General features: G+C 30.8%; 1 protein-coding gene, 1 long non-coding RNA gene and 1 pseudogene across 2 annotated transcripts; 1 reads left to right on the forward strand and 2 right to left on the reverse strand.

Moving 5' to 3' along the window:
• The first annotated feature begins 3 nt into the window (after window positions 1-3).
• Window positions 4-19,945, forward strand: LOC120194638. The gene is made up of 3 exons (XR_005522987.1): window positions 4-14; window positions 2,462-2,471; window positions 19,816-19,945. It is a non-coding gene; the product is annotated as an uncharacterized LOC120194638 (long non-coding RNA).
• On the reverse strand, window positions 11,102-14,153 carry LOC120194637 (annotated as a pseudogene).
• Window positions 19,946-20,951: 1,006 nt separating the features above from the next.
• Window positions 20,952-23,044, reverse strand: LOC120194654. The gene is made up of 3 exons (XM_039196903.1): window positions 22,867-23,044; window positions 22,701-22,788; window positions 20,952-21,183 (listed from the first exon to the last, which is right to left on the reverse strand). The coding sequence occupies exons 1-3, from the start codon at window positions 22,986-22,988 to the stop codon at window positions 20,974-20,976; spliced, it is 420 nt and encodes a 139-aa protein (XP_039052834.1). The 5' UTR covers window positions 22,989-23,044; the 3' UTR covers window positions 20,952-20,973.
• Window positions 23,045-25,800: the final 2,756 nt, after the last annotated feature.

Here is a 25,800-nt window from a genome sequence, read left to right on the forward strand (position 1 = left end):
TTGTCAGGGTAAAAGTGTCATAATAATCCCTGTACTACACAGAAAATTGCAATTTGATGTCTATTTATTTTGACATAACATAAGAAGGAATTTCAGGTTCTATTCATAAATTTAAAATTTTCTTTTACTGCATATGTTTAATATTGATTTCTATTGCTTCTTGTCCATGGGGTTATAGAAGAAATACACCATGGGGGACACCAAATTGGTTCTTTCTTCTTATCCACGTGCTATAGAGATTATCAATATCCTCTAAAAATTGGGAATTGAAATGTTATTGCAAGGCCACATACCTAATTGTTAATTTTCGGTTAACTATCAAGCGACATCCCAAGCGATGAACTCAAACCCAAAAGACGAGGCAGATATGGGTGTTGAAGCCTTGTTAAGAACCCAATTTAATGGTGAGCCCAACGGTGTCCGTCATGGTTTGACGTTTTGGCCTAATAGGGCAAATAATTTTATTAATTAGCCCAATAAAACATATAGAATAAAGATGGCAAATGAGTATAATTTCGTTGGTCTCGCACCGTACCTACTCCAATTGAGGTGGGGATGGGTATAAGTTTAGTAGGTAGTGGGCATGTATGGATTTAAAAAGTCATACTCGTCGTGGGTAGTGAGTAGATGATGGGTTTGAGACCTTACTCGCCTCGCATCCGCCCGTCCCCCGTATCCACCCGCCCCCCGCATCCACTCGACCCACCCCACGTATCCACCTGCCCCACATCCGCCCGACCACTAACTACTCACCATATAAATTTTGAATAATTATGAATTTAGGTATAATTTTAGAGACTATTATGTAAATCTTAAGATTTTATTGAACATGACTTGTAATTTAACCTAATGTTAAGGTATAAACATTTTTAGAATTGAACGTCGTTTTTTCTCCTATCTCAAATTGACGGGTATGGACGGGTACGGGCAGGTATAGATGGATATGAAATTGGTGGTGGGTATCCAGTTGGGTGGCTAGGGTGGGGGTGGATTTGGGAATGTATTTTCGTGGGCAGGTGTTGATTTAAAAATTTTACCCATCGTGGGTAGTGAGTAGGTGGTGGATATGAAAATATTAGGTGGGTATAGGGATGGGGGAGGGGTATCCGCAACTGCCCCACCCATTTGTCATTCCTAATTATAGAAGTTTATTTTGAGATTTATGGCATTTGTTACAGTGTTCAAAGAATATGTCACATCTAGGTGACGAGTTTGTCCAAATAATTTTTTTTATTCAAACTCATCACGTCGAAGTGACGATTTCTAATAAAATATATTTTTTTAATTAAATTTTATCATATTAGGGTAAAAAATTTGAATAAAAAAATATTTTTTATTAACGAATAGATATCAAAATAAACTTCAATATGCCTTATTGTACTAATTAATAAAACTATTTGCCCTATCGGAAAAAAATCCTTTGGATCACTTCAAGTGCAAACTTGGAACGATTGGCGATGTTATGGACAAGGAAGACAGTGCTCATTGCTCGGTTACCAAGGATTTTGATGACTGAGGTTATCTAAATCTATGTCAAGAGAAAATGGTCGCGAAATTTTTGAACATGAATGACACTCCATCTCCAGAGAGACAACTAGAAAAAAATGTGGCAATCAAACTATAATTTAAATCTACTATAAATCGGTCAATAGGTAGGATATCAGTGATTATATAAAATATATATATATATATATATATATATATATATATATAAGCTCAAATAAGTAAAAGGTTAATTTAATTTTTAAGATTATTAAGAGTAGAATATTTAGATTTTCCATTGATATGAAGACATGAATGATGTAGAAGAAAATGTATTATATAAAAATACAAGCGAGGAAATGACATTTTCATATGACAAGATGACACAACATGTAACATCCCAAATTACGGGTTAGTGACCAAATCGTAAATTTTTAGAATTTGGTGATTAAAGTAAAATAGTTGAATAGTTCAATGATTTATTTGGGGATATTTCTTGAAAGTTTATAGTAATTATCCAAAGAATTAAAGGGCAAAATGGTCATTTGTCATGAAAGATATTTTTATCCCTTTAATAAGAGATAAAAAACGTGTGAAGATGAAAACATTTCATCTTCTTCCTCCTTTCTTCTTCTCCAACCGTGGAAGACTAGGCAAAGGTGAGTTTCTATTTTTGTTGATTATTTGTTGAATTAATGGTTGGGTTTTGATCACTAGATGATAATTAAGCTTAAGGAAAGCTTAATTTATTCTAAAACAATAAGATGAAAGGTATAGGAGAGATTAAAGATTTTGAGTTCTTGAATGAAATCTTGGAATAGAATTGATAAGTTGAATTTTAAGTTGAATTTGACTTGTCATCTATGAGAATAAGAAGTTAGAAGTGTTAGAACTAAGTTTGGATAACATGAAAAATTTGGTATGATTATTGATTTTTATATGGAGAATAGAATTTTGAGGTTTAAGATGAAATAAATAGATATAAATTAGTTTAAGTATGTATATTTGAGTTATGATAGAAAAGTGAATGAAACATGAAGAATTTAAGTTGTTATAGTGAATTTTCGGCCATGAACAATGATTTTCTGGGTTTAAACGAAATTTCCAGATTGTGCAGGGGGAACAGATTCCCCCTAAATGAAAAATGGAATTTGATTCATTAAATCGGTTTAAGTTATTAACATCAAGTTTAAAGTTTAGGCTTCTGATAGTTGTTTTGAAATGATATATTTATGTTGATATTGAGCCTAAACAAGTTCCGGAATAATCAAAGGATTAGGATCGAATCAAAGCAAGGCTAAGGTGAGTGCAATTTAATTGTACTTATGCGATCGGAAAATATTGGCTTGCGATGAGCCAATGACGGAGTTACTATGGTAAGAAGTGACTCCTAAAATGTTATATGATTTTTATGAGTGCATTTTAGTTTATAAGATTATAAGAAATTGGACTTGTGATAAGTCTATTTCCAATAGTTATAGTGTATGGAGTATTGATTATAAGGATGTGAATGACATGAAATATATACTTGATTATATGAACTGATATGTGCTATATGATATACGTGATGCATGTGAAGCATATGAGAACAAGAGATGACATGATTTGTATGATATATGAATTTGTGAGTAAAGGCATATGTAAATATAATTTGTATGCATTATATGTCATGTGAACATAAGAAAATAAATCATGTTATATGATATGAGGTTAGGTGATGAAACATAGATGAAGTATATATGATGATATAAGAATAAGACATGAATCAAATGATATATATGTTTATGTGAATCCATGCAAAGTGATACGAGCTATGTGACATATGAATATAAATTCATATGAAAAGTGACATGAAAGTAAACTACGTGATTATATGCACATGTGATATTGATCATAAGAGTAATGATATGAGTACATGAATATATGAAGCATAAGAATAATGCCCATTTTATATGATACGAGAGCTATATGTATAGTTGGCATGCCAAGAGTAGAGGGTCTACGCGGTCCTTCGGGACAAATTCTACGTGGTCCTTCGGGACGTATATGTATTCTTTGGAGCATGTATGAGGTCTTTTGAGACACTTACTTGATCCTTGGTATATGTATATGATTCTTAAGGAATTTATATGTGGTCCTTATGGACAATCTTATATGGCACTACGGTGTAATTCTACGTGGCACTTCGGTGCATTTCTACACGGTCCTTCGGGACAAATTCTACGTGGCACTTCGGTGCAATTTATATGAGCTGTGGTGACAACATTTGTGCACAACCTCAGTGTACTCACATACCTTCAGTTCTCACCAGTGTACCATGGGCTAATAAAGAGACAATAACAAATACAATATATAAGATGCATATGCTTGTGGTGATATGAACGGTATTGCATGGATTATAGGATGTTATGTGTTCTAAGATATGTATAGAAATGTTCAACACATGCTTATATGATCACAAGGAATTAGTAACAATAATATGAGTATTGAAAAGCATGTTAATGATATATGTTTTTATATGATATGATAATATTGGCATATGTATACCTTTTGTTTATATGAAATGATAGATGGTTATAGTTTATGTTTTGTATGCCTCACTAAGTCAACGACTTAGCGTGTGATTGTTTCACGCGTAGGTTTCGAGAAGAGGAAGATTGGTAAAAGTTATGCAAGACAGGTCAGTTTCTCCTTTCCAAAGATCAGATCAGAAAATAAATGTATAAAATGTATTTTGTAACAATGATAGTGGTTGGCATGTAAATAAAGGTTTAAATCCGATATGTTTTAATCGGTTTTGTAAAATCATATGATTAAGTTTTGTAAAGTTTATATGTAAATAGAGATGTTATACGAATTTATAAGTATTTTGCCGAAAGTACTATAGTAGGTACTGTTCATACCGTATTTTACTATTCATAAATACATTTTTGTCTCAAAATTTTATACCAAACACAATTGAACAATATATGATCGTATTTTTTTCTTAATATAAGTTCAAATGTTTTGATATTTTGCAAGAATAAAGGTTTTAAAAAGGTAATGTGACATCTCCGACTCGTATCTGGGTCGGGTACGGGTTGAGGTGTTACATTTAATGGTATCAGAGCTACGGTTTAGCCGATTCTAGGCTAAAAACGAAGTTAAAAGTGTTTTAAAAAGTATACATGCCAACACAAAGTGAAAATTTTTCTAATCTGATAGGGTAAGGAGTGTACTGTATTTCTAATAGAATTAAAATGCTATGTTATATTATATGTATGATAATGAGAGCTTCTAAAGTGAAGCACAAGGCAATAGACTGAAGGTAATAGCATTCACCTGCCCTGGCCAGGCAGGGAGAAGAGCGAAAAACCTCAGGGAGTGCCTGTACAAGATTAGAGAATGTTTCATGATGTTGAATGATATTATGATGTGTTTTTAATTTTATACTTATATATTGCATAGAAGGAATGTATTGAAAAGAGTTGAGAACACTCGAGTTCAAGGGTGAATTCGAGAAATGTTCTATTGTTATAGACATTTGATTAAATGATAGGAAGATAATGTGAGAAAGTGTTCATTTCTCCAAAGTGAAGAAGTTAAATTGAATAGTTTCGTTACTAAGTGGGTAAGCTAGATTATGGTATAAAAATGTCACCATAAGAATGTTAAAAGATCAAGTGATGTGATTATTGTTTGTAGAACATGTTGGAAATTTAGTGTGATTCTTGAATGCCATGTAAATGATAGAATTTTGAGTTTAAAGAAGTGATTATGGAGTAGAAATGAGTTTAAGTATGTGTATGAAAGTTAGGAATATTAATGGGGGAGGAGTATGAAGTGTTTAGCTGAAAATGAAGTGATTTTCGAGCTAAAAATATGATTTATGGGCTAGGGGAATCGGTACCCATTCAAGTAGGGAACCGATACCCCTTCAAACGAACAAAAATTTCCAGAATGTCATGAGGGAATCGATTCCCCCCTAAAGGGAAATTATAATGCCTGAGTTTGAACCCAGGAAAATTGCATTGTGTATGAGTATAAGTTTAATAAGTTAAACAGATTTATTGTTGAGTTGATTCTGATTAAGAGGGATACATATGATTAATTGTTTAAGGCTTGTGCCTTAAATTAAAAGAGTTTTACTGGTTTTGAAATTGTTCTCATTTAAAGAAATTGTTGATTGTGTTAAAACTCAGATGATTAAGAGAATTAGTGCTTCATAGAATTAAGCACCATCAAAGAAAGGTAAAGATTATGGTTTTCAACTTTAAACCAGACATGAATTAGTTGTATTCTCCATTAGAGAATCAAATCAGATGAGAGTTCGACAAACTCCAGTAGTAGGTTTGATCTTGAAAGATTAAACAAAGAGTTAATTGATGATAAGTCAGGGTTAAAGACAACCCTTGTGAATTGGGTTAAAAGCTCTATCAGAGGTTATGTAAATCGAAGCAGAAAAAGTATTTTAAATGGATTAGATGAATATTGAAATATGGTGATTTTTGAAACAAGTGGAGAAAACATAAGAATAAGAATGATAAAGAATAAGGTTTTGTGCAAGTAAAGTTGGCTATCAAAGTCATGAAAATGTGATAAGGGGTGATAGTTAAGGATAAATATATGTGATATAAAAAAAACATGGGAGCATGAAGATATGATATGGATTAGTTATGTATAAGACAAAGGTAAAGGAAATGGTTGAATTCGAACCAAATGAATTGTATTATGGACGAATGAGAATGAAGGTTTGATAAGTGATGGAAATATCGAATGGATTATTTTGATTGGAAAGAATATATATATGGATAGTTTGATAAAGGTTTATATTTCTATTGAAAGAAATAAGTTGAATAATAAAGTAATTTGATAGAGAATGTATTAAAGATAAATGATTTGTATGTTTGACGGAAATAAAGATTGATAGAAAGTTAAAAAGGAATAAAGAAGGAAAAGTATAAATGATATGAAAGGAATGTAAAAGCATAATAGAAAAGGTAATGAAAGAATTAAAGTAATGAAGTGAAGTTTATGATAGCACGAAAGATTTATTGAAGAAGTGATATATAAAAAGGAATAGTAGACATGTAAATAGTATTGGGTATAAGCAAGAGTGGGGATATGATAAGGGATTTGTATTATAAATGGAAAAAGTTAGCAATGGCTAACAAAATTATGTGATGGAAATGTATGGGAAGTATAAGAGATTGTTAAGTTATGATAACCAAATATGAAGTGGATTCGAATACAATGTATACTTTAATTATGTAATGTGATGTAGTGAAGGAGATAAGGATTTTAATGTTCAAGAGAATATAAAGAGTAATAGAAAAATATGAGAATGAGTATATCGGTGAACAATTTATAAGATAAAGGAAGTTATAACGTTGGATTTTGAAATGGAGGAATAATATTATGTGTGAATAAGAGTCCGAGTTTGAAAAGTTGAATAAGATATCGACGAGGGAAATTTTGATGGAAAAGAATTTATATGATCAAGTTGATAAGGGTTGTACCCTAGATTAAAAAGTTGAGCATTGTGTTCAAAAAAATATTTAATATACAACCGAATAATATTAGAGGATCTCCACTATCCTAAAGTGGAAAAGTTAGATGGAATAATGTAGTCGCTATACGGTTGAACTAAAATATGGTAAACAAATGTTATAATGAGAATAATGGAAGATTCATTGATGTGAATATTGTTTCGGGAAAAGTTCAAGAAATAAGTACGTCGATGATTATTTTATAAGATGGAAGACGTTGAAATGTTGAGAGTGAACAAAGAAATTTCATGGTGCACGAGAATAAAGGTGGATTTGAAAAGTTAAGTAAACTGTGGTTGAGATAATTCTGATTGAAAAACAAATATATGCCAAATAAATATATGATTAATTGATTAGGGTTTTTGCCCTAGAATGAACAGTTGTTATTAACTAGCTGTAAGAGTAAAGGTGATAGAGTTATAAGATTGGAAGAAAAGATAAAGTGAATTAATCAAGTATGATATGGTTCTGAATATGGTTATGTATTTGGATCATATAAATATGATGAAGGCAACGAGAAGATTATTTACAAGTTTTAAAGGGAGCTTTAAAGAAAAAAAATACAGGTATAAGAAATGGTGAAGAATAAGATTATATATAAGTAAAGCTGATTATCAAAGTTATATGTGGTAAATATCAATGATTAGAGATGAACATAAGTGATAGGAAAAGAGTATGTAAACATGAATAAAAAGATATGATCTGAGTATAAGGAGATTTTGCTTTGAAGGAATAAAGGAATAAGGAAAGGAAATGATGAAGTATAAAGGATCAAATGTGATAAAGGTTATATGAAAGTTTAGATGATAAGTTAGGTATAGAAACACGAGAAACGTGTAAGGTAATGTGAAGGATTGTTTGATTCCGTAAGGTATATGTTTAATTATGTTTGAGGAAGATTTAAAGTTAATACTTTTTGTTATAAAAAGGTGATTATTATTTGAACAAATACATGAGATTATATGAAAAGATTTTGTGTATTGTAATACATACAAGAATTTAGGAATGAGTAAAGATTTGGTTTAAGGTGTAAAGTAATTAAAGAATGATGAAGAAAATCAATCGATTCATAATATTGAGTAGTAAGGATTGAATGTTACTGTTTACGTGATGAGTGATATTTTATGGAATTTTCAAAAGATCAAAGGAAAATGCAGAATCAAAGGAGAGAAAAGATAGAAATGGATGAGGTTACTGGTTACTATTTATATGATGAACGATAGTAGATGGAAAGAAAAAAAATTAGTGGAAGAACTAAATGAAGGAAAGAGTGAATAAAGGAAACAACATGAGAGTATTAAAAGATATGTTCTTATCAATGTGTGCAATAAAAATTCGAGGACAAATTTTCTTAAAAAGGAGGGGAGATTTGTAACATCCCAAATTACGGGTTAGTGACCAAATCATAAATTTTTAGAATTTGGTGATTAAAGTAAAATAGTTGAATAGTTCAATGATTTATTTGGGGATATTTCTTGAAAGTTTATAGTAATTATCCAAAGAATTAAAGGGCAAAATGGTCATTTTTCATGAAAGATATTTTTATCCCTTTAATAAGAGATAAAAACGTGTGAAGATGAAAACATTTCATCTTCTTCCTCCTTTCTTCTTCTCCAACCGTGGAAGACTAGGCAAAGGTGAGTTTATATTTTTGTTGATTATTTGTTGAATTAATGGTTGGGTTTTGATCACTATATGATAATGAAGCTTAAGGAAAGCTTAATTTATTCTAAAACAATAAGATGAAAGGTATATGAGAGATTAAAGATTTTGAGTTCTTGAATGAAATCTTGGAATAGAATTGATAAGTTGAATTTTAAGTTGAATTTGACTTGTCATATATGAGAATAAGAAGTTAGAAGTGTTAGAACTAAGTTTGGATAACATGAAAAATTTGGTATGATTATTGATTTCTATATGGAGAATAGAATTTTGAGGTTTAAGATGAAATAAATGGATATAAATTAGTTTAAGTATGTATATTTGAGTTAAGAATAAAAAAGTGAATGAAACATGAAGAATTTAAGTTGTTATAGTAAATTTTCGGCCATGAACAGTGATTTTCTGGGTTTAAACGAAATTTCCAGATTGTGCAGGGGGAACAGATTCCCCCTAAATGAAAAATGGAATTTGATTCATTAAACCGGTTTAAGTTATTAACATCAAGTTTAAAGTTTAGGCTTCTGATAGTTGTTTTGAAATGATATATTTATGTTGATATTGAGCCTAAACAAGTTCCGGAATAATCAAAGGATTATGATCGAATCAAAGCAAGGCTAAGGTGAGTGCAATTTAATTGTACTTATGCGATCGAAAAATATTAGCTTGCGATGAGCCAATGACGGAGTTACTATGGTAAGAAGTGACTTCTAAAATGTTATATGATTTTTATGAGTGCATTTTAGTTTATAAGATTATAAGAAATTGGACTTGTGATAAGTCTATTTCCAATAGTTATAGTGTATGGAGTATTGATTATAAGGATGTGAATGACATGAAATGTATACTTGATTATATGAACTGATATGTGATATATGATATACGTGATGCATGTGAAGCATATGAGAACAAGAGATGACATGATTTGTATGATATATGAATTTGTGAGTAAAGGCATATGTAAATATAATTTGTATGCATTATATGTCATGTGAACATAAGAAAATAAAGCATGCTATATGATATGAGGTTAGGTGATGAAACATAGATGAAGTATATATGATGATATAAGAATAAGACATGAATCAAATGATATATATGTTTATGTGAATCCATGCAAAGTGATACGGGCTATGTGACATATGAATATAAATTCATATAAAAAGTGACATGAAAGTAAACTACGTGATTATATGCACATGTGATATGTGATCATAAGAGCAATGATATGAGTACATGAATATATGAAGCATAAGAATAATGCCCATGTTATATGATACGAGAGCTATAGGTATAGTTGGCATGCCAAGAGTAGAGGGTCTATGCGGTCCTTCGGGACAAATTCTACGTGGTCCTTCGGGACGTATATGTATTCTTTGGAGCATGTATGAGGTCTTTTGAGACACTTACTTGATCCTTGGTATATGTATATGATTCTTAAGGAATTTATATGTGGTCCTTATGGACAATCTTATATGGCACTACGGTGCAATTCTACGTGGCACTTCGGTGCATTTCTACGCGGTTCTTCGGGACAAATTCTACGTGGCACTTCGGTGCAATTTATATGAGCTGTGGTGATAGTATTTGTGCACAACCTCAGTGTACTCACATACCTTCAGTTCTCACCAGTGTACCATGGGCTAATAAAGAGACAATAACAAATACAATATATAAGATGCATATGCTTGTGGTGATATGAACGGTATTGCATGGATTATAGGATGTTATGTGTTCTAAGATATGTATAGAAATGTTCAACACATGCTTATATGATCACAAGGAATTAATAACAATAATATGAGTATTGAAAAGCATGTTAATGATATATGTTTTTATATGATATGATAATAATATTGGCATATGTATACCTTTTGTTTATATGAAATGATAGATGGTTATAGTTTATGTTTTGTATGCCTCACTAAGTCAACGACTTAGCATGTGATTGTTTCACGCGTAGGTTTCGAGAAGAGGAAGATTGGTAAAAGTTATGCAAGACAGGTCAGTTTCTCTTTTCCAAAGATCAGATCAGAAAATAAATGTATAAAATGTATTTTGTAACAATGATAGTGATTGGCATGTAAATAAAGGTTTAAATCCGATATGTTTTAATCGGTTTTGTAAAATCATATGATTAAGTTTTGTAAAGTTTATATGTAAATAGAGATGTTATACGAATTTATAAGTATTTTGCCGAAAGTACTGTAGTAGGTACTGTTCATACCGTATTTTACTATTCATAAATACGTTTTTGTCTCAAAATTTTATACCAAACACAATTAAACAATATATGATCGTATTTTTTTCTTAATATAAGTTCAAATGTTTCGATATTTTTGCAAGAATAAAGGTTTTAAAAAGGTAATGTGACATCTCCGACTCGTATCTGGGTCGAGTACGGGTTGGGGTGTTACACAACAGATGCCCAATGTGCTTGTAAGGGTTGACATGTGTCGTGAAAGAAAGTAAAACTAATTTCACAAATTAGTTTCTTTTCAAATGAAACCTGAAAATCAGGTAGATCATGCATGGCTGCTTTCACCGTGCAAAGAACTATTTAGATATGGATCATCCTTGTGCTTTGATTCTGTCCTCGTGAATCTTCGCTATCAGGCTTTCAAGCGATGGGAAATTAATCTGATTAGCATGAAAAAATCGTTAGCAAAAGCCACAGATGTACAACCGGGGAGGGGGGGAAAACAGCGAAAGAATGCTAACTAATTTGAATCATCACCTCGGGTCGTATATAGCCATCTATGACAAGACGCAATTCCTCTCCATAGAAATCCCGTTAAATTCATGAAGCAACCATGGCTCCTGCAGCATGAATCATGTTTCGTAAATAAAGAGTTACAAACCATTATAAATCATTGTTAAGAATAAGACCTGCATCAGTTATCAACCAAGTTATTATTGCACTCACTATAATCTTTTCAGTATTGTTAAAATTTGGGTTCCAACCAACACTCATGACCATTTTATAAACTCCTCTTGTAGATAATCCAGCCCAACCAAAATATACCCCTGAAGGATGCTCTGAAAGGAGACTCGAATGACCTTCCGTTGACAAATGGCTGAAAATAAGAAATGAAAGAAAATAGGTTATCAAGCAAAACAGAAGAAATAAGTAATGAAATATGAATAAACTTCTAATACTCTTGATGTTACATCAAATCAAAATAGCTCAAAGATTCTTACCTAATAAATATTCAAAGGCCTAGATAATTTCAAAATAAATACTAGGTTAACAAAGAAGAACAGCGTATTACAAACCTGTAGGGATTCCAAGTACTTTTGAGCCACGACCAAAAACCTTAATGACGGGACCGCCAATATACCAAAGTTCTGTAGGCAAAGTTCCCTCTATCCCTGCCATCACATCATCGTATCCATATGAGCATAGTTTTACTAAGTCAAGGTTACTAATCACATTAAGAAGAAGATGGAGTCCAGAGGTTTACAATCTTAAAATGGAGGTAGGCCCCACTTTTCAGGTTGCAAATCAAGCACAGAGTTTATCACTTCATCTGCTACGGGGGTGTAAAGTTCGGTTTGTTTTGGAACATATGGCACAGCAACCACTTCCATTCCAGCAACCTTACCAGCAGTAACACCTGGTCTGACATTGCCAATTCCAAGTATCAGAAAAAAATCTGTCAAGTAATTGAGTAATGATTTAAAAAATCTATGCTAATTCACAAAAACAACAGAATATCTCAACATTGTAAGATCATATGTCAGGACAAAAGAAGCATTCTGGCAATGCTGAAGGCTAGCTCAAATGTCCCTTATTGCCAAATTTAGTAGAGACATAAGAGGGCTAGCGTTAATTTTGTCTGTCTATCTCATTTCGCCAAGTCCTCTACATAAACTAATTACAGTTATAACTTCTCGTACGGAAAGAAGAAGAAGAAGCTATAATCATGAATATTTTGATATTTGTGCAAGTAGCCAGATGAATTATTTCAAGGAACAATTAGTACATAAAAGGTTGAGGAATTGTTTCAAGAAACATAATAAATCTTCAGAGCATAATCCGGGTTAAAAAAAATTGAACTCAGTTATTACTAAAGAGGAAATGTAACAAATTGTGCATTATCAAATGAGAAAACATATTAAACAGATACTTAAATAAAAGCAGAGCTCACTTACATAGAATCTTCAATGACTAGGCAGCTTGAAGGTTCTCTGTTTAGCCTTTTAGCAGCTTCCAAGAATCTTTAATATGAAATCAAGAGTTATACTTGGACAAAGCTAAAAAGAAGTTAGAATTTTATATTCAAATTAGATAAAATATATTTAACAGAATATCAGACCATATACTCACTCACATTTCAGGACTAGGCAGCCGATTGCACCTGGGAGAGGTTTAATGTTCCACAACCTACAATTACAAAGTGCGTAAATAAGAGCCTTAGCATTGTGATAATTCCAGTTGCTTCAGCATCTAACAAGCAGGGCTGTGGTTGGAGTGGCGCAAACTGCGCGACCGTGCAGGCCCCCCAAATAAGGGCCCCAAAAAAATATATATATAGTGGCGTTTTACCAATAAACGCCACTATAGATGGATCTATTGCGACGTTTTTCAAAAACGCCACTATTATTGCGGCGATAAAATGCAATGGATTTATTGCGACGTTTATCAAGAAAACGTCACTATTATTATCCCAAAATCGAATATATCTATAAAATAAGGGCCCCTTTATACGAATTTGTACAGGGCCCCCGAAAACCCTGCCGCGGCCCTGCTAACAAGTAACAACAATAACATAAAGCTTGACTTACTGGGCAGAGAATACTGGATAGAGTTCAGAAAGAAATTCATCCTTTCCACAAGAAAGTCCATATTCTTCCACAACAGCTGCAGCAGCTTCCAATGGTGTTTTTCCTATTATTTTTTGAGCTTCTCTTCCGTCCCATTGTTTCCCATACTTGGGCAAAAATCCCTTTAAAACCTCACTGACTACACCATCTGTCGTTTAATTAAAAACAACAAATCGTTACTATATAAATCAATATTCTAATTTCTTTGAATAACATCAAGAAAGCAATATCAAATCTTTTAAAAATTGGATCCATAATCAGAGCAGAACCAATAACAGGTTTCTAACTGTAAAAGAAGCAAGATAAAGAACAAAATTTCAAAGCAATACGAAGAACGAAAGCTTACCAGTGTTAAGAAGTGTACCATCTAGATCAAGGATAACGCATGAAACCAACTTTTTCAAAGTTTTGGCCATCGATGTTTCAGCAACCACAAATTTATCTCGAAACACTGCCGCTAAAAGCGAAGGAAGCACTTACGAATTGCTGCAAATTAAAAGGAAAAAAATGTAATTGAAACTAAACGAAAAAATATTAATAGGATCTATATTTTGTAAATATTGACAAAATATTAAAAGAAAAATAAAAAAAAGCAAAAGAATATCTGGAAGCTTACAATAGAAAATTGAACAGTTGATTGGCGACGGCCAAAGCAGGAATTGCCAAAGTTGGTGAGTTCTGTTTACGGAGGCTTGCACTACTGGTAATTTATAATGGCCAGAAAATTCGATCGCTTGGAAAGAACTTTATGACTTCCACTTCATATCAAATAAAATAGAACCTTTGTGTGTTCCAATAGGCAAAGTCCACGTCAATAAAATATAGAAAAGGAACCGTTTAATAAGATGTCACTGAACTTTAATTTTAAAATTGATTTTAACACTCAACTTTAAAACATTTCAATGTAAACATCATGCTTTGATTTTGTGGTCAATCAAAGCACAAGATCATTAAGAGTCTGTTTGGTTACCTGTAATTGGTTTTTCATAAAATATTTTTCTCATTTTCAGTGTTTAGTTGGTGGAAAACAGATGATCAATGTAATTAATTTCCTTGTCAACTGAATTTCCTTGTATTTTCTGGAAAATGACTTACTATCTGATTTTTCATAAGTCATTTTATGAACTTTTAACTTCAAAGCATAAACACTAAAAATATTATTATTTTATATATATGATATTAATATATTATTTTAATATCATTTTAATAAAATATTAATTATTAAATTATATTTATTGACAATTTTAATAATATAATGTAATATTTTATTTTTATAATTATATTATTTTTAATATATAATATTATTCTTTTATTTTTAATAATATATAATAAATTGCACGAATCAACTTACTTCAGTGGTTAAAGGAATCGTTATTGTTCCTAAAGGTCACGGGTTTCGAGCATCAGCGGCTGCAGTAGGGTGATTGTGCATTCATTGTCAAATGGTTGAGAGTATTTAGAACAGATACTACTTTGTAATAACCTTAGCTTAATAATATATATTATTTATTAATTTCATAAAAATAATATTATTGAATTGTCAAATATTTAATATATGTTTTTTCATATATAATATAATATTATTATTTTTAATATTTTAATAATATTAATATTTTAATAAATAATTAATATAATTAATAATATATTATTCTCATTGGTATTTGTTTGGTGATTGAAGTGGAACTTTGGGGAGTTTTTATCGGAATGTTAACGGCTTGGGAACGGGGCTTTCGTAGGATTGAGCCAGAAGTGGATAGCCTTGAGGTATTTCGGCTTCTTCAACTGGATAGAATCGAACAAGGAAATATGTCCATTCTAACAGATATTCATGTTATGGTACAACGAAATTGGGGTGTCCGATTCTGTAATATCTCACGTCATGGTAATGGGGTAGCGGACTGTTTGACTAGTTTGACGATTGATAATCATCTTGGGGTTCACTATATGGAAAGGCCTTCACAGGACGTCATGAATTTACTGCAGATTAACGATGCTGGATTGTCTAGTTGATTTGTTTTGTGTCGATTGTATTTGATTCTTTAAGGATTCGGATGTACTCTTTTCCTCCAATTAGGCAATTAGGATTAGAGAGGTTTTCAACGAGATATCCACAATCCTTTTTATGTATGATTTTTTCTAATAATACCGTTTTCACCAAAAAAAATTGTAGATATAATATTTTAATAATAGGGTAAAGTATAGTAATGGTCACTGAACATTTCTGAAGCTTGCATTTAGGTCCCCCAACATTTAAAACTTGCAATATAGTCCCCCAACATTTATTCCGTTTGCAATATGGTCCCCCAACTTAAACCACAGTTAGAAAATTAGGATAAATTATATAAACGGTCATTGAACTTTTCAGTCACTTGAATTTAGGTCCCCCAACTTTTAAAACTTGCAAAACAGTCATCAATTTCATTCTAAACCCCAATTTCCAAAGTAATTCAATTTTATTCTAAACCCTAAATTCTAAAATACTTCAATTTAAGGTAATATAGGCTTGAAGAAAGAGTTCAAGGCACAGACACAACGAATAAAAATATATTTATATAAATGTATATTTATATTTAGATGTATAAATAAAAAATATATTCATATAATGTATGAATCATTTATATTTTTTGAATATTTATTTTTAATAAGAAATTAAAATTATTAATTATATTAGAAATACTCAACTTAAGATTATATATAATCATGAATTATAAATATGAAAAATATAATTATTAAATTTAGTTTAAAAATATATAAATCTTAAATTTATTCTTTTAAAATATTGTATCAACTAATATTTAAAAAATATATTAAATCTATCAAACAATTATCAAATATAATATTTTTTATTGTAAAAATATAATATTTTCCCATCATTTATTGCTTTCAAATTTTTTGCCGAAGTTCAAATCTCATTATTTCCATTTTACATTATATTCTTTTTTTTTTCTGGCATTGATCATACTATTAGTATATGTATTATTGTATATCTCTTAACACAAACGATGGTGTTAGCTTAGTGGCTCCACCTGTATCTTTCATTTGCGTGACTCAGGTTTGAGTTTGCCCAAGACCCAAATTTTACTTCTTTGTAACTTAATTTTCTTCTAATTAGGAGGTGACATGTGTCACCATAACACATATCATGATCATGTGTTAACACATGTCAGATCCTGATTAAATGATTAATTATTAAATTTTATTTAATTTAGGACCAAATTGATAGCATATATAAATATTTAGGTGGTAACATGTGTCACCAATGACACGTGTCATGATCATGTGCTAACACATGTCAGATCCTAATTAAATGATTAATTTATTAAATTTTATTTAATTTAGGACCAAATTGATTATATAAATAATAAAGACTGAATGTATAATAATACCAATTCCTTTTAACTGCCACATCATTTTTATCAATTGGTAACGACTAGTGGCTTAGTTGAAACAGTTAAATAATTATGTGGTATGATTGATAAATTTAAAAGATCGATGACAAAAGTAAAAGGGGCTAGATAGTTAAGTTGTCAACCGAGTAGTTTACACTTTTATTTATACGTCAAAATAACATTTTATAAATTTAAAATTCGAATTATTTTCAACCTCTTCTATATCCTAACTACTTTTTTTAATTAAAAAATTTCTTCAACAGATAAAAATTATACTATTATATTTATATAAAAAATACGTATCACATGAAATAAGATGAAATTAAATAATAATAAATTTGACATAATTGAATTTAATTTAAGTATTTTGGAATTTAGGGTTTAGAATAAAATTGAATTACTTGGAAATTGGGGTTTAGAATGAAATTGATGACTGTTTTGCAAGTTTTAAAAGTTGGGGGACCTAAATTCAAGTGACTGAAAAGTTCAATGACCATTTATATAATTTATCCTAATTTTCTAACTGTGGTTTAAGTTGGGGGACCATATTGCAAACGGAATAAATGTTGGGGGACTGTATTGCAAGTTTTAAATGTTGGGGGACCTAAATGCAAGCTTCAGAAATGTTCAGTGACCATTACTATACTTTACCCTTAATAATAATATTGACATAAATAATATTAAATCAATTATTCTAATATTTTAAAAATATTATTATTATTTTGTTAATAAATAATATTATTAATTGTATTTTATATTTATAATAAATAATTTTTTAAAAATTATCAATCAGTGGAAAATGAATTTCACAACATCATCCAAACACTGTAAAATGATTTCCAGAAAGTTTTGATTTTCGGAAAATGTTTTCCTCATTTTCCTGTGTTTGATAGCTTGAAAATATTTTCCGAAAATGTTTGATAGCTGTAATTGGTTTTACGAAAAACATTTTTCATTGTTTGATAGTTTTAATTGATTTTCCTTATGTTTATCATTTTCCTAGTTCTTTTGTATTTTCTGTAAATTGTTTTATTATATGATTTTTCGTAAAATATTTTCTTAACTTTTCACTTCTGAGTATAAGCACTCAAAAAATATTATTTATACATTTAATATTTCATTAATATTTTAATAATATTATATTTTTAATATTATATTAATATATACTCAGATATATTATAATAATAGATGATATTAATCATATATAATAAATTATTAATATAATTCATATTATGTATTATTTTTATAAATATAATATTATTAAATTATTAATAATAAGTAATATTAATTTATATATTTAATATTAATATAATAATTTAGTAGTATGTTAATAAAATACTAATTAAAATTAAGGGTATTCAAATGGTTAATTCAACCTATCGAATTGAATTAACATTAACCAAATAAACTAAACTTTTTTCTTTAATCGATAATTGAACCAATTTTTTTTAAAATATTAACTGAACCGAACTTTATTCATTTTATGTAAATAATTTCCTATAAAACTAATTATAATGTATCAATCAATTAGTGAAAATGATTTACACAATATCATCAAAATCATTTTATGTAAATCATTTTTACGAAATTCATTTTCCGGAATCTATTTTCCGTAAAACAAACGAATCAAAACAATTTAAAGTGATAGTTTTATCAGTTTTATCCTATCGTATCAATCTTCTTAATTAAAATTAGATTTTCTTTTCATTTATTTTCAACCATAGCAAAAATGTTATTCTTCAATGCTTTTTACAATCACAATCGATACCGATAAATTTGTTTCATCGTTCTCTACACTCTACTATGCGTGCCTTTTAAGTTTAAAATATTTATATATTTAGTAATAGAGACGTATGCTGAATTTTATGTTAATGGGGTGAACTTAAACTTAAGAGTGATAAACTAAAATTCTAGGGGGCGAACTAAAATTTTAGGAAGCGAAACAGATTTTCAATAATAAATACATAATTTTTTTAAAAATATATAATAATTTTAAATTTTAAGGGGACGACTACTTGACCCGCTTCCGATCCATCCCTGTTAAATAACTTATACTGTGGGTAGAATGTGCTACACACGTAAGCTATGAGATATAAACTTGGGAAAGTAGGTACAATAAAATATTAGCTGGTATATTCTCTTTTCGTCTTTAGCATATGCCAACTTCCGTAGTAGCCTTTTTTTGGTTACGAACGGGAATAAAAAACAACAATAATAGAATCAAATTACTTATTTTTTTATGACAATTATTCAATTTCCATTTTAATTTCAAGACACCGACAGAGAAGAAAAATACAAGCAACGGTCACGAGAGGATAACAGAACAGACTACCGGCCTCATTCAATTTTGAAGCTTCTATGGGACACCTTACCGATTGATAAGTAATTACTTGTTAAGCCATATAAGCCTCTGACGGAACATATAATTTTAACAGTACTACAGATGGCAGGCTAGTTCTGTCTGCTGCCTGCCTGCCTGGTTTCTTAGTGCCTGTCTCTTCCCAGTTCATAGTTTATAGACCTCTTGATTTCTTTGACCAATTTCTAAAAGCAAATACTATTGTTCCTAATAGAAACATATTCCTTGTAATTAAAAAGCAAATTTCACATTGCTAAGGTTCAACATTTGCTGTTTTGTCCAACAAATACTGGAAGAAATGTTTTTATCCATAAAAGCTTATATACTTTATAAGTTCTAACTCAACAGTCGAAGCTAAACAACAAATATTTCTTCAAAGAAAACGCAAGTCCTATCTGTAATTTACTTTGGAAGAAAAAGGGAAGCTTTTTTCTTCTTTTCTTGTTACGCAGATATGGTCTGACTAGTAACAGGTGAAGAGATTGCAGATACAGATTTGAATTTCGAATCTACTAAACATCACCTATCAAAAGAACCAACTGTGCTAAGTTCCAGATTCACAAAAAGGAAGTTGAAAGTCCTATCTACTCGGATACTACATTAAAGAGAATGCAACTTGAGAGGGTCGATATGATCTGGTTTCTCTTAGCATTTTCCAATTCCATTTTCATCTTTGGTCTGGAAAATTTCCAGGATTTATGAAGAGCGCCACTCTGTTCATAGATGGCTACTTTCTTGAGCACTTTTCCTCTTCTGAGCAGAAATTTCATAAACTTTACTAAAAACTGGGACCCTGAAGAATTCTGTTGGAAGCCAGCTAGCTCAATATCCTCCAGGCTTTGCAGAAAGCACTTGAAAAACCAGTTAGTTGAATCCAGGAATTCCTCTCCATCAACTTCATAAAAGTCGAAAAAACTCTGATCAAACTCAAACTGCAAGTAGACAAAAGTACACATCAGGCCTTAATGATTAGAGAATTCCAAGCAAGAAATCAATCATGTTAGGCGATGAATTTCTTTCATCAATCATTGTCTGAATTCTCAAAGACATGTAATCTTCTGCTAATTGTTAGGGTGTAAACCCACTTTAAGTGGGCTTTTTCTATTTTTTTTTTTCCATTATAAGTTGGCCCAACTATACTGTACCTATTATGCATACTTCATAGTCCTTGAAAAGAAACAAAATAATGTACTTCTCAAAGGAAATATGTGTATCTGTATAACGTATATAAACCAGAAAACAGAAACGAGAGAACAAATAGAAAGACGCCAGCAGAAATTGTAAGGAAACAGGACAGGGAACTCAACATGATATGAGAGTGTATTTTATAAATGAGAAAGCGTGCATGTTTAGTTTAAATGGAATGAAAATATCTGATGCCTTTTGAAGCTCAAATTCATATTAAAAAAGTTCTCAAATTGTTGAAAATGGCAACATGAAAGATTTCAAGTTTTGCCATTTCTTGTTTTTGTCTCAAACCTTGCGTTGAATGAAGAAATTTGTCAATGTAACATATGAAATCTGCACTTGTAGTTTTGAAAAAAAACTAAGCCTTCATTTTAGTTTTGTCAAGGTGGATGGTGTTAAAGTGCACTATTGCTTGACTTGTATGCTAGTTAGACTCCTCCCAACAGTAATCGGTAGTCAAATCCAAAAAACACCAAAATTATCAGACATCAATCATTATTCAATATTCATTGATTTCCCATAGTTCAAATATGCAACATTTCTAATATATCCGAAGAAAGAGAAGCAATGATCTTTCCTTGGAGTTGTCGCAGTAATACAAATTTATTACTAGTTTCTTCAAATAAGGTGAACTTTGAAGCAGACTCACAATCCCAGGAATATCCCATTCACATATCTCAGTGTCCAGCACCAAACAATGGCGTTTGGATAATGGTGAGGGCTTGCCCTTTATTTCCCATATAGATAAGACCTTTTACAAGAGGACAAAAGAAAGAAGACATCATTAGAATTGTAAATAGAGCAAGTAGAAAATAAATATGTTGATTGTTGACACTTCAATTTGGAAAAGTAACATGACCTCGACACAAAGTGAGAGTGAATGGTAACAATTTCCTTTGTGGATCACTTTGGACTTTCAAGTCTTAAAGATATATAGATACTGATATATAGTTAAAATCATTCGAATATGTACAGCATGCGTGGAAGAGGAAGGGGTAAGAAAAAGGGTATACCCCCATTGACTGGGCTTGAACCTTGTAGAATTCACATGTTACTACATAATACTATATATAGCAGGACTGGCCCAATTAATATTTTTTTTTCGGGTTTTTTCCAACTCGAGATCGACTCGCTTGATAAACACCCCTAATTATATGAATCAAATTCATATATTATAATTTTCTATTGTGCATAATAAAATTCTCCATAAAATATTCCTACATATAATGTATTTAATATTTAAAATATTATATTAAATTAAATTAGTTTAACATGCAATTTAGTTCATTTGACAACTAAATGTAGTATCAATTGTGTTTAGATTATACTTGCAACAATAATATGGTGTGCAATCATATGATTTGACCCTTTAGGCTATTATAATATTAGTCGTAAGACTATAACATTCCTAATATTATATATAAAAAAAACAAGTGATATCGAGCAAACCATCATTTCTACCTAAGTTATAGGATAATAAAAACGAAAGGACAAAGACTAAGAAGATTCGTATACAAAAAAATATTGAACCTCATAGAATAAATAAATCAAATGCCGAAGAGTCCCAACTCATTTCTCCAGGTTGAAGGAGATCTTGTAAATAAAATTAATCAAAAGAATGATATAATATCTTCAGTCATGTCATAGCATGCCGAAGAGTCCCAATTCCTTGTATATCCTCCTATGTTACTCAGATTAAACGGAGTGTCGGATACCAGTATGTTCCTGACATGTCATGCTCAATGTTTTCCAAGTTTTTCTATGTATTTGGAGAATAATGCCTTAGATCCATGCCCAGATATTTGTCCAATAAGGGTGTCGGTCCTGTCGGACATGGTTACTTTAGGAAAAATAAAGACTTTGCACTTTAAACAGGTGAAAACAGAAGTCAGAATGAAAGCACAAGGTTTGCCCCAAGTGATTCACTTGTTTACTAAAATCTCATTTGCAGATTAATGGTGACAAACTGACAATCCCATCAGAGTGGCTTCTCTAGAAATGACCAATTTGATAGTAATCTCATCAAGTTCAAATTGTGATGCCAAAGATAATTAGTTTCTATCTGTATAGTGCAATGAAAAGAAAACAATGAACTTATTTCCTTTATTTGTTAAAAGCAATGCTTCATCAGCCATAATAATTCAGTAACCAAGGCAAAAAAGAGTAAAATTAACAATATTAGCTGCAGTTCGAAGACATCTGAATCGAAGTAAAACAGCTTCGTCTAGAAAAGTTTAATTTATATATAAAAATCAGATAAGGGAAAACCTTTTTGCGCCGTTCAGCCTGCTCTTGCTTCTTCTGGGCTTCCTTTCTTCGCTTCTTCTTCCTCTTGTGAAACCCAGTTACGTAATCCCTTATCAGTTCACAGTTTATCTTTTTTCCCCTGTCTACGGTGGAAATATAGGATGTGTTATGCGTGTGGTAATGGTACCTGAGATCCTTCTCGTTAAAAGAAACGGAGAGTGCTTTGTTCTTGGTAGCTCTTTTCTTTATGTGGCGACCTCGGGGCTTCGACGGTTGCACCGGCGCTTCACCTTCGTATTCTTCTTCCATCGCAGCAAACAACGCAGCTCCTTCTCCAGTGCCACGCCTTTCTCCATAGATTGCAGTGTGAGGTTTAACGAACCGGGGATTTGAATATGGCTTTAGGTTTGGGTTCACGTCGCTTGTTTTGGGTTATTAATAGTCCAGTATTTATATCTTCGAACCCAAAGAAACGGTAATTCTATTATACAACCACTTAATATAAGATTAAGAAAACACACAGTAATATTTTAGGTTACACAGAACTTAAACTATTAAATTTTTTGAGTCTAAATCTTCTTTGTAACATTTTAGCGTGTAATCGAAAATATTATTTTTTTCATAATATTTTAGGTTGAACCGAAAATGTTATGTTGTTTATAGCATTTTACGTCAGACTTATAATATTTTAGGTAGCACATTCTCTTAACTTTATACTAAGTGTGTGTACGGTAGGAATTTCCTAAAGAAACATTAGTGGAAATGTGGATGTACAAACTAGTAAACAAAAGGGTAAAATACACAAGTGATACTATATAGTGTTGCTTTGTTAATTCCTCTAACTATCAAAAGTTACAAAATGATCCTTTGACTATAGGATTTATTTTGTTCAGTCTCTTGACTATTAAAAGTTACAAAATGGTCATTCGACTATTCATTATGTTCCAATCTCATTATTTTCTATTAAAAAATTAATGACAGTCTAAGCTGGATGTTAATATGATGTCTGAGATATGATTATCGTTTGAGATTAAGTGATCAAATTTTATGATATCTCAGACAACATATTAACATCCAGTTCAGACTACTGTCAATTTTTAACGAAAAAATTTGAATTGAATACATAATGAATAGCCGGGTGACTATTGCATAACTTTTAATAGTAAAGAGACTCAACAAAATAACGTATTATAGTCTAGGGTTTGTTTGTAACTTTTAATAATTGGAAGAGTCAACAAAGTGACACCATATAGTCAAAGGACCATTAATATACTTTACCCTAAACAAAACAAACTCGACAATGAATGGATCAGAAATCCACATTCATTTCCCTCCACGTGCCTTTCCTTTAGTTGATGACACATTTCATGTCTTTAAGCTTGTTTTGAATTATTTCTTTAAACTTAATTAAAGAATAATTATTAGATTATTACGATATACACGACAGCGGAAAATAATCATTCAATTAAGATTAAGGAGGACCACACACTTTTTAGAGGTGGTAATCAAGTCATTCTGATAAAATATGGGTTGAATTGTTTCGAATTTGAGTTATGTCCAATTTAAGTTTGATTTGAGTTGAATTCAATTGTAATTTATAGTTTTAACTATATCATACGTCCTCCAACTATGATTTTTGTTCTAAACTAGTTTTTAAATTTTTGAAAATTTCAATTTTGTACTCAGACTATGACTTTCATTCTAAATAAATTGATCTCCAAACTTTTGAATATTTCAATTTAATTCTCAAACTATGATCATCCTTCTAAATTAGTCTTCAAACTTTTGAACATTCCAAATTCATCATAAATTATCAACATATGCTAATCATATCCATTGTTAATAAAACCATTAGGCCAAGCTATATTATTATATGGTTGAAAAAAATAAAGTTAGATTAAACTATTATTGAAACTAATTACATGTTTGAATGAAATTGAAAAGTTTGAATGAAATTGAAAAGTTTAAAAATTTGGGGAATGAATTAGAATGAATTTCATAGTTTGGGAATGAAATTATACAAAAGTTTTAGTAGTAATTTAGAAAGAGAATCATAATTTAGAGATAAAATTAGAATATTCAAAAGTTTGAAGACTACTTTAAAATAAAAGTCATAATTTAAGGATCTAATAATTATGAAGAGACAAAAGCTAAAAGATAATCCTACGGGGAAGCATTAATTGTGATTATCAATTTGAATTAAGATTAGACCATGGTCGTTGCGAACTTTTATATATATATATAGATATATATATATATATCTATATATATATATATATATATGACAAAATGCTCAATGAACGTATATTGTAATCTTCAACCTTAATTTTAAGCTTGTCTGCATGCTTGCAGGCAGAACAACATACAAAACACAAAACTACCAAAACACGGTCTAAATACCCTCGTTAACTACTAAAAGTATGTGGGATCAGTCCAAGCTAAAGCACTGTCGACTACTTAAAGTTTGAAGTTTAAACAATAAACTACAATTAGGAATATGTGGTGTGATTCATTCACTCCTCCAATGTCTACGTTTGTTTTAGTATAATTTCTATGACTTTTTCCCATCTAAAATTGTATTATTTGTGCGGCTGTCTATCATTGTATTGCTTTTCTCCGAGGAAAGATACAACAAGAAAATTATCAGCATCGTTAGATGTGGTCGAGATCCAATGTTTGCCATGTAACTGTAAGCTTCATCATCTGTTTTCTTTTAATCACAAACCAAATAGGTTTTGAATTCAAAGGCCATATTAAATTATATATATATATATATGTTTGGACTTAACTGACCGGATGTGTTTAATTCGAGATGTTTTTATTTTACAAGACATGTTAGATCGATAAATGAGTGACATACACTACAAGAAAAATACCCTTTAATGACGCGCATTGCGCGTCATCTATGGGTGCGGATGACACACAAATGTCTGTCGTTGAAGCCACTAACATGAATTTTTGATGACGCGCAATTGTGTGTCATAAATCTATGACGCGCATTAATGACGTTCTTTGAGTGTCATTGAAGCCCCCACCATAAATTAAGATGACACACATTTGTGCGTCATAAATTTATGACACGCATGTATGTCTTATATATTTCGTCATTGAAGCCCCCGTC

Source organism: Hibiscus syriacus, unplaced genomic scaffold, assembly GCF_006381635.1.
Source record: "Hibiscus syriacus cultivar Baekdansim isolate YM2019G1 unplaced genomic scaffold, ASM638163v2 tig00117000_pilon, whole genome shotgun sequence".
Lineage (NCBI taxonomy): Eukaryota > Viridiplantae > Streptophyta > Magnoliopsida > Malvales > Malvaceae > Hibiscus > Hibiscus syriacus.

What these genes read in the sequence shown, in the direction of transcription:
- LOC120194654 (XM_039196903.1), bottom strand. Translation starts at nt 22,988, where the DNA reads ATGGAAGAAGAATACGAAGGTGAAGCGCCGGTGCAACCGTCGAAGCCC. An exon ending in TTTAACGAGAAGGATCTCAG is followed by an intron (nt 22,789 to 22,866) that starts GTACCATTACCA and finishes TGAACTGATAAG; the next exon opens with GGATTACGTAACTGGGTTTC. An exon ending in AGGCTGAACGGCGCAAAAAG is followed by an intron (nt 21,184 to 22,700) that starts GTTTTCCCTTAT and finishes CTCTTGTAAAAG; the next exon opens with GTCTTATCTATATGGGAAAT.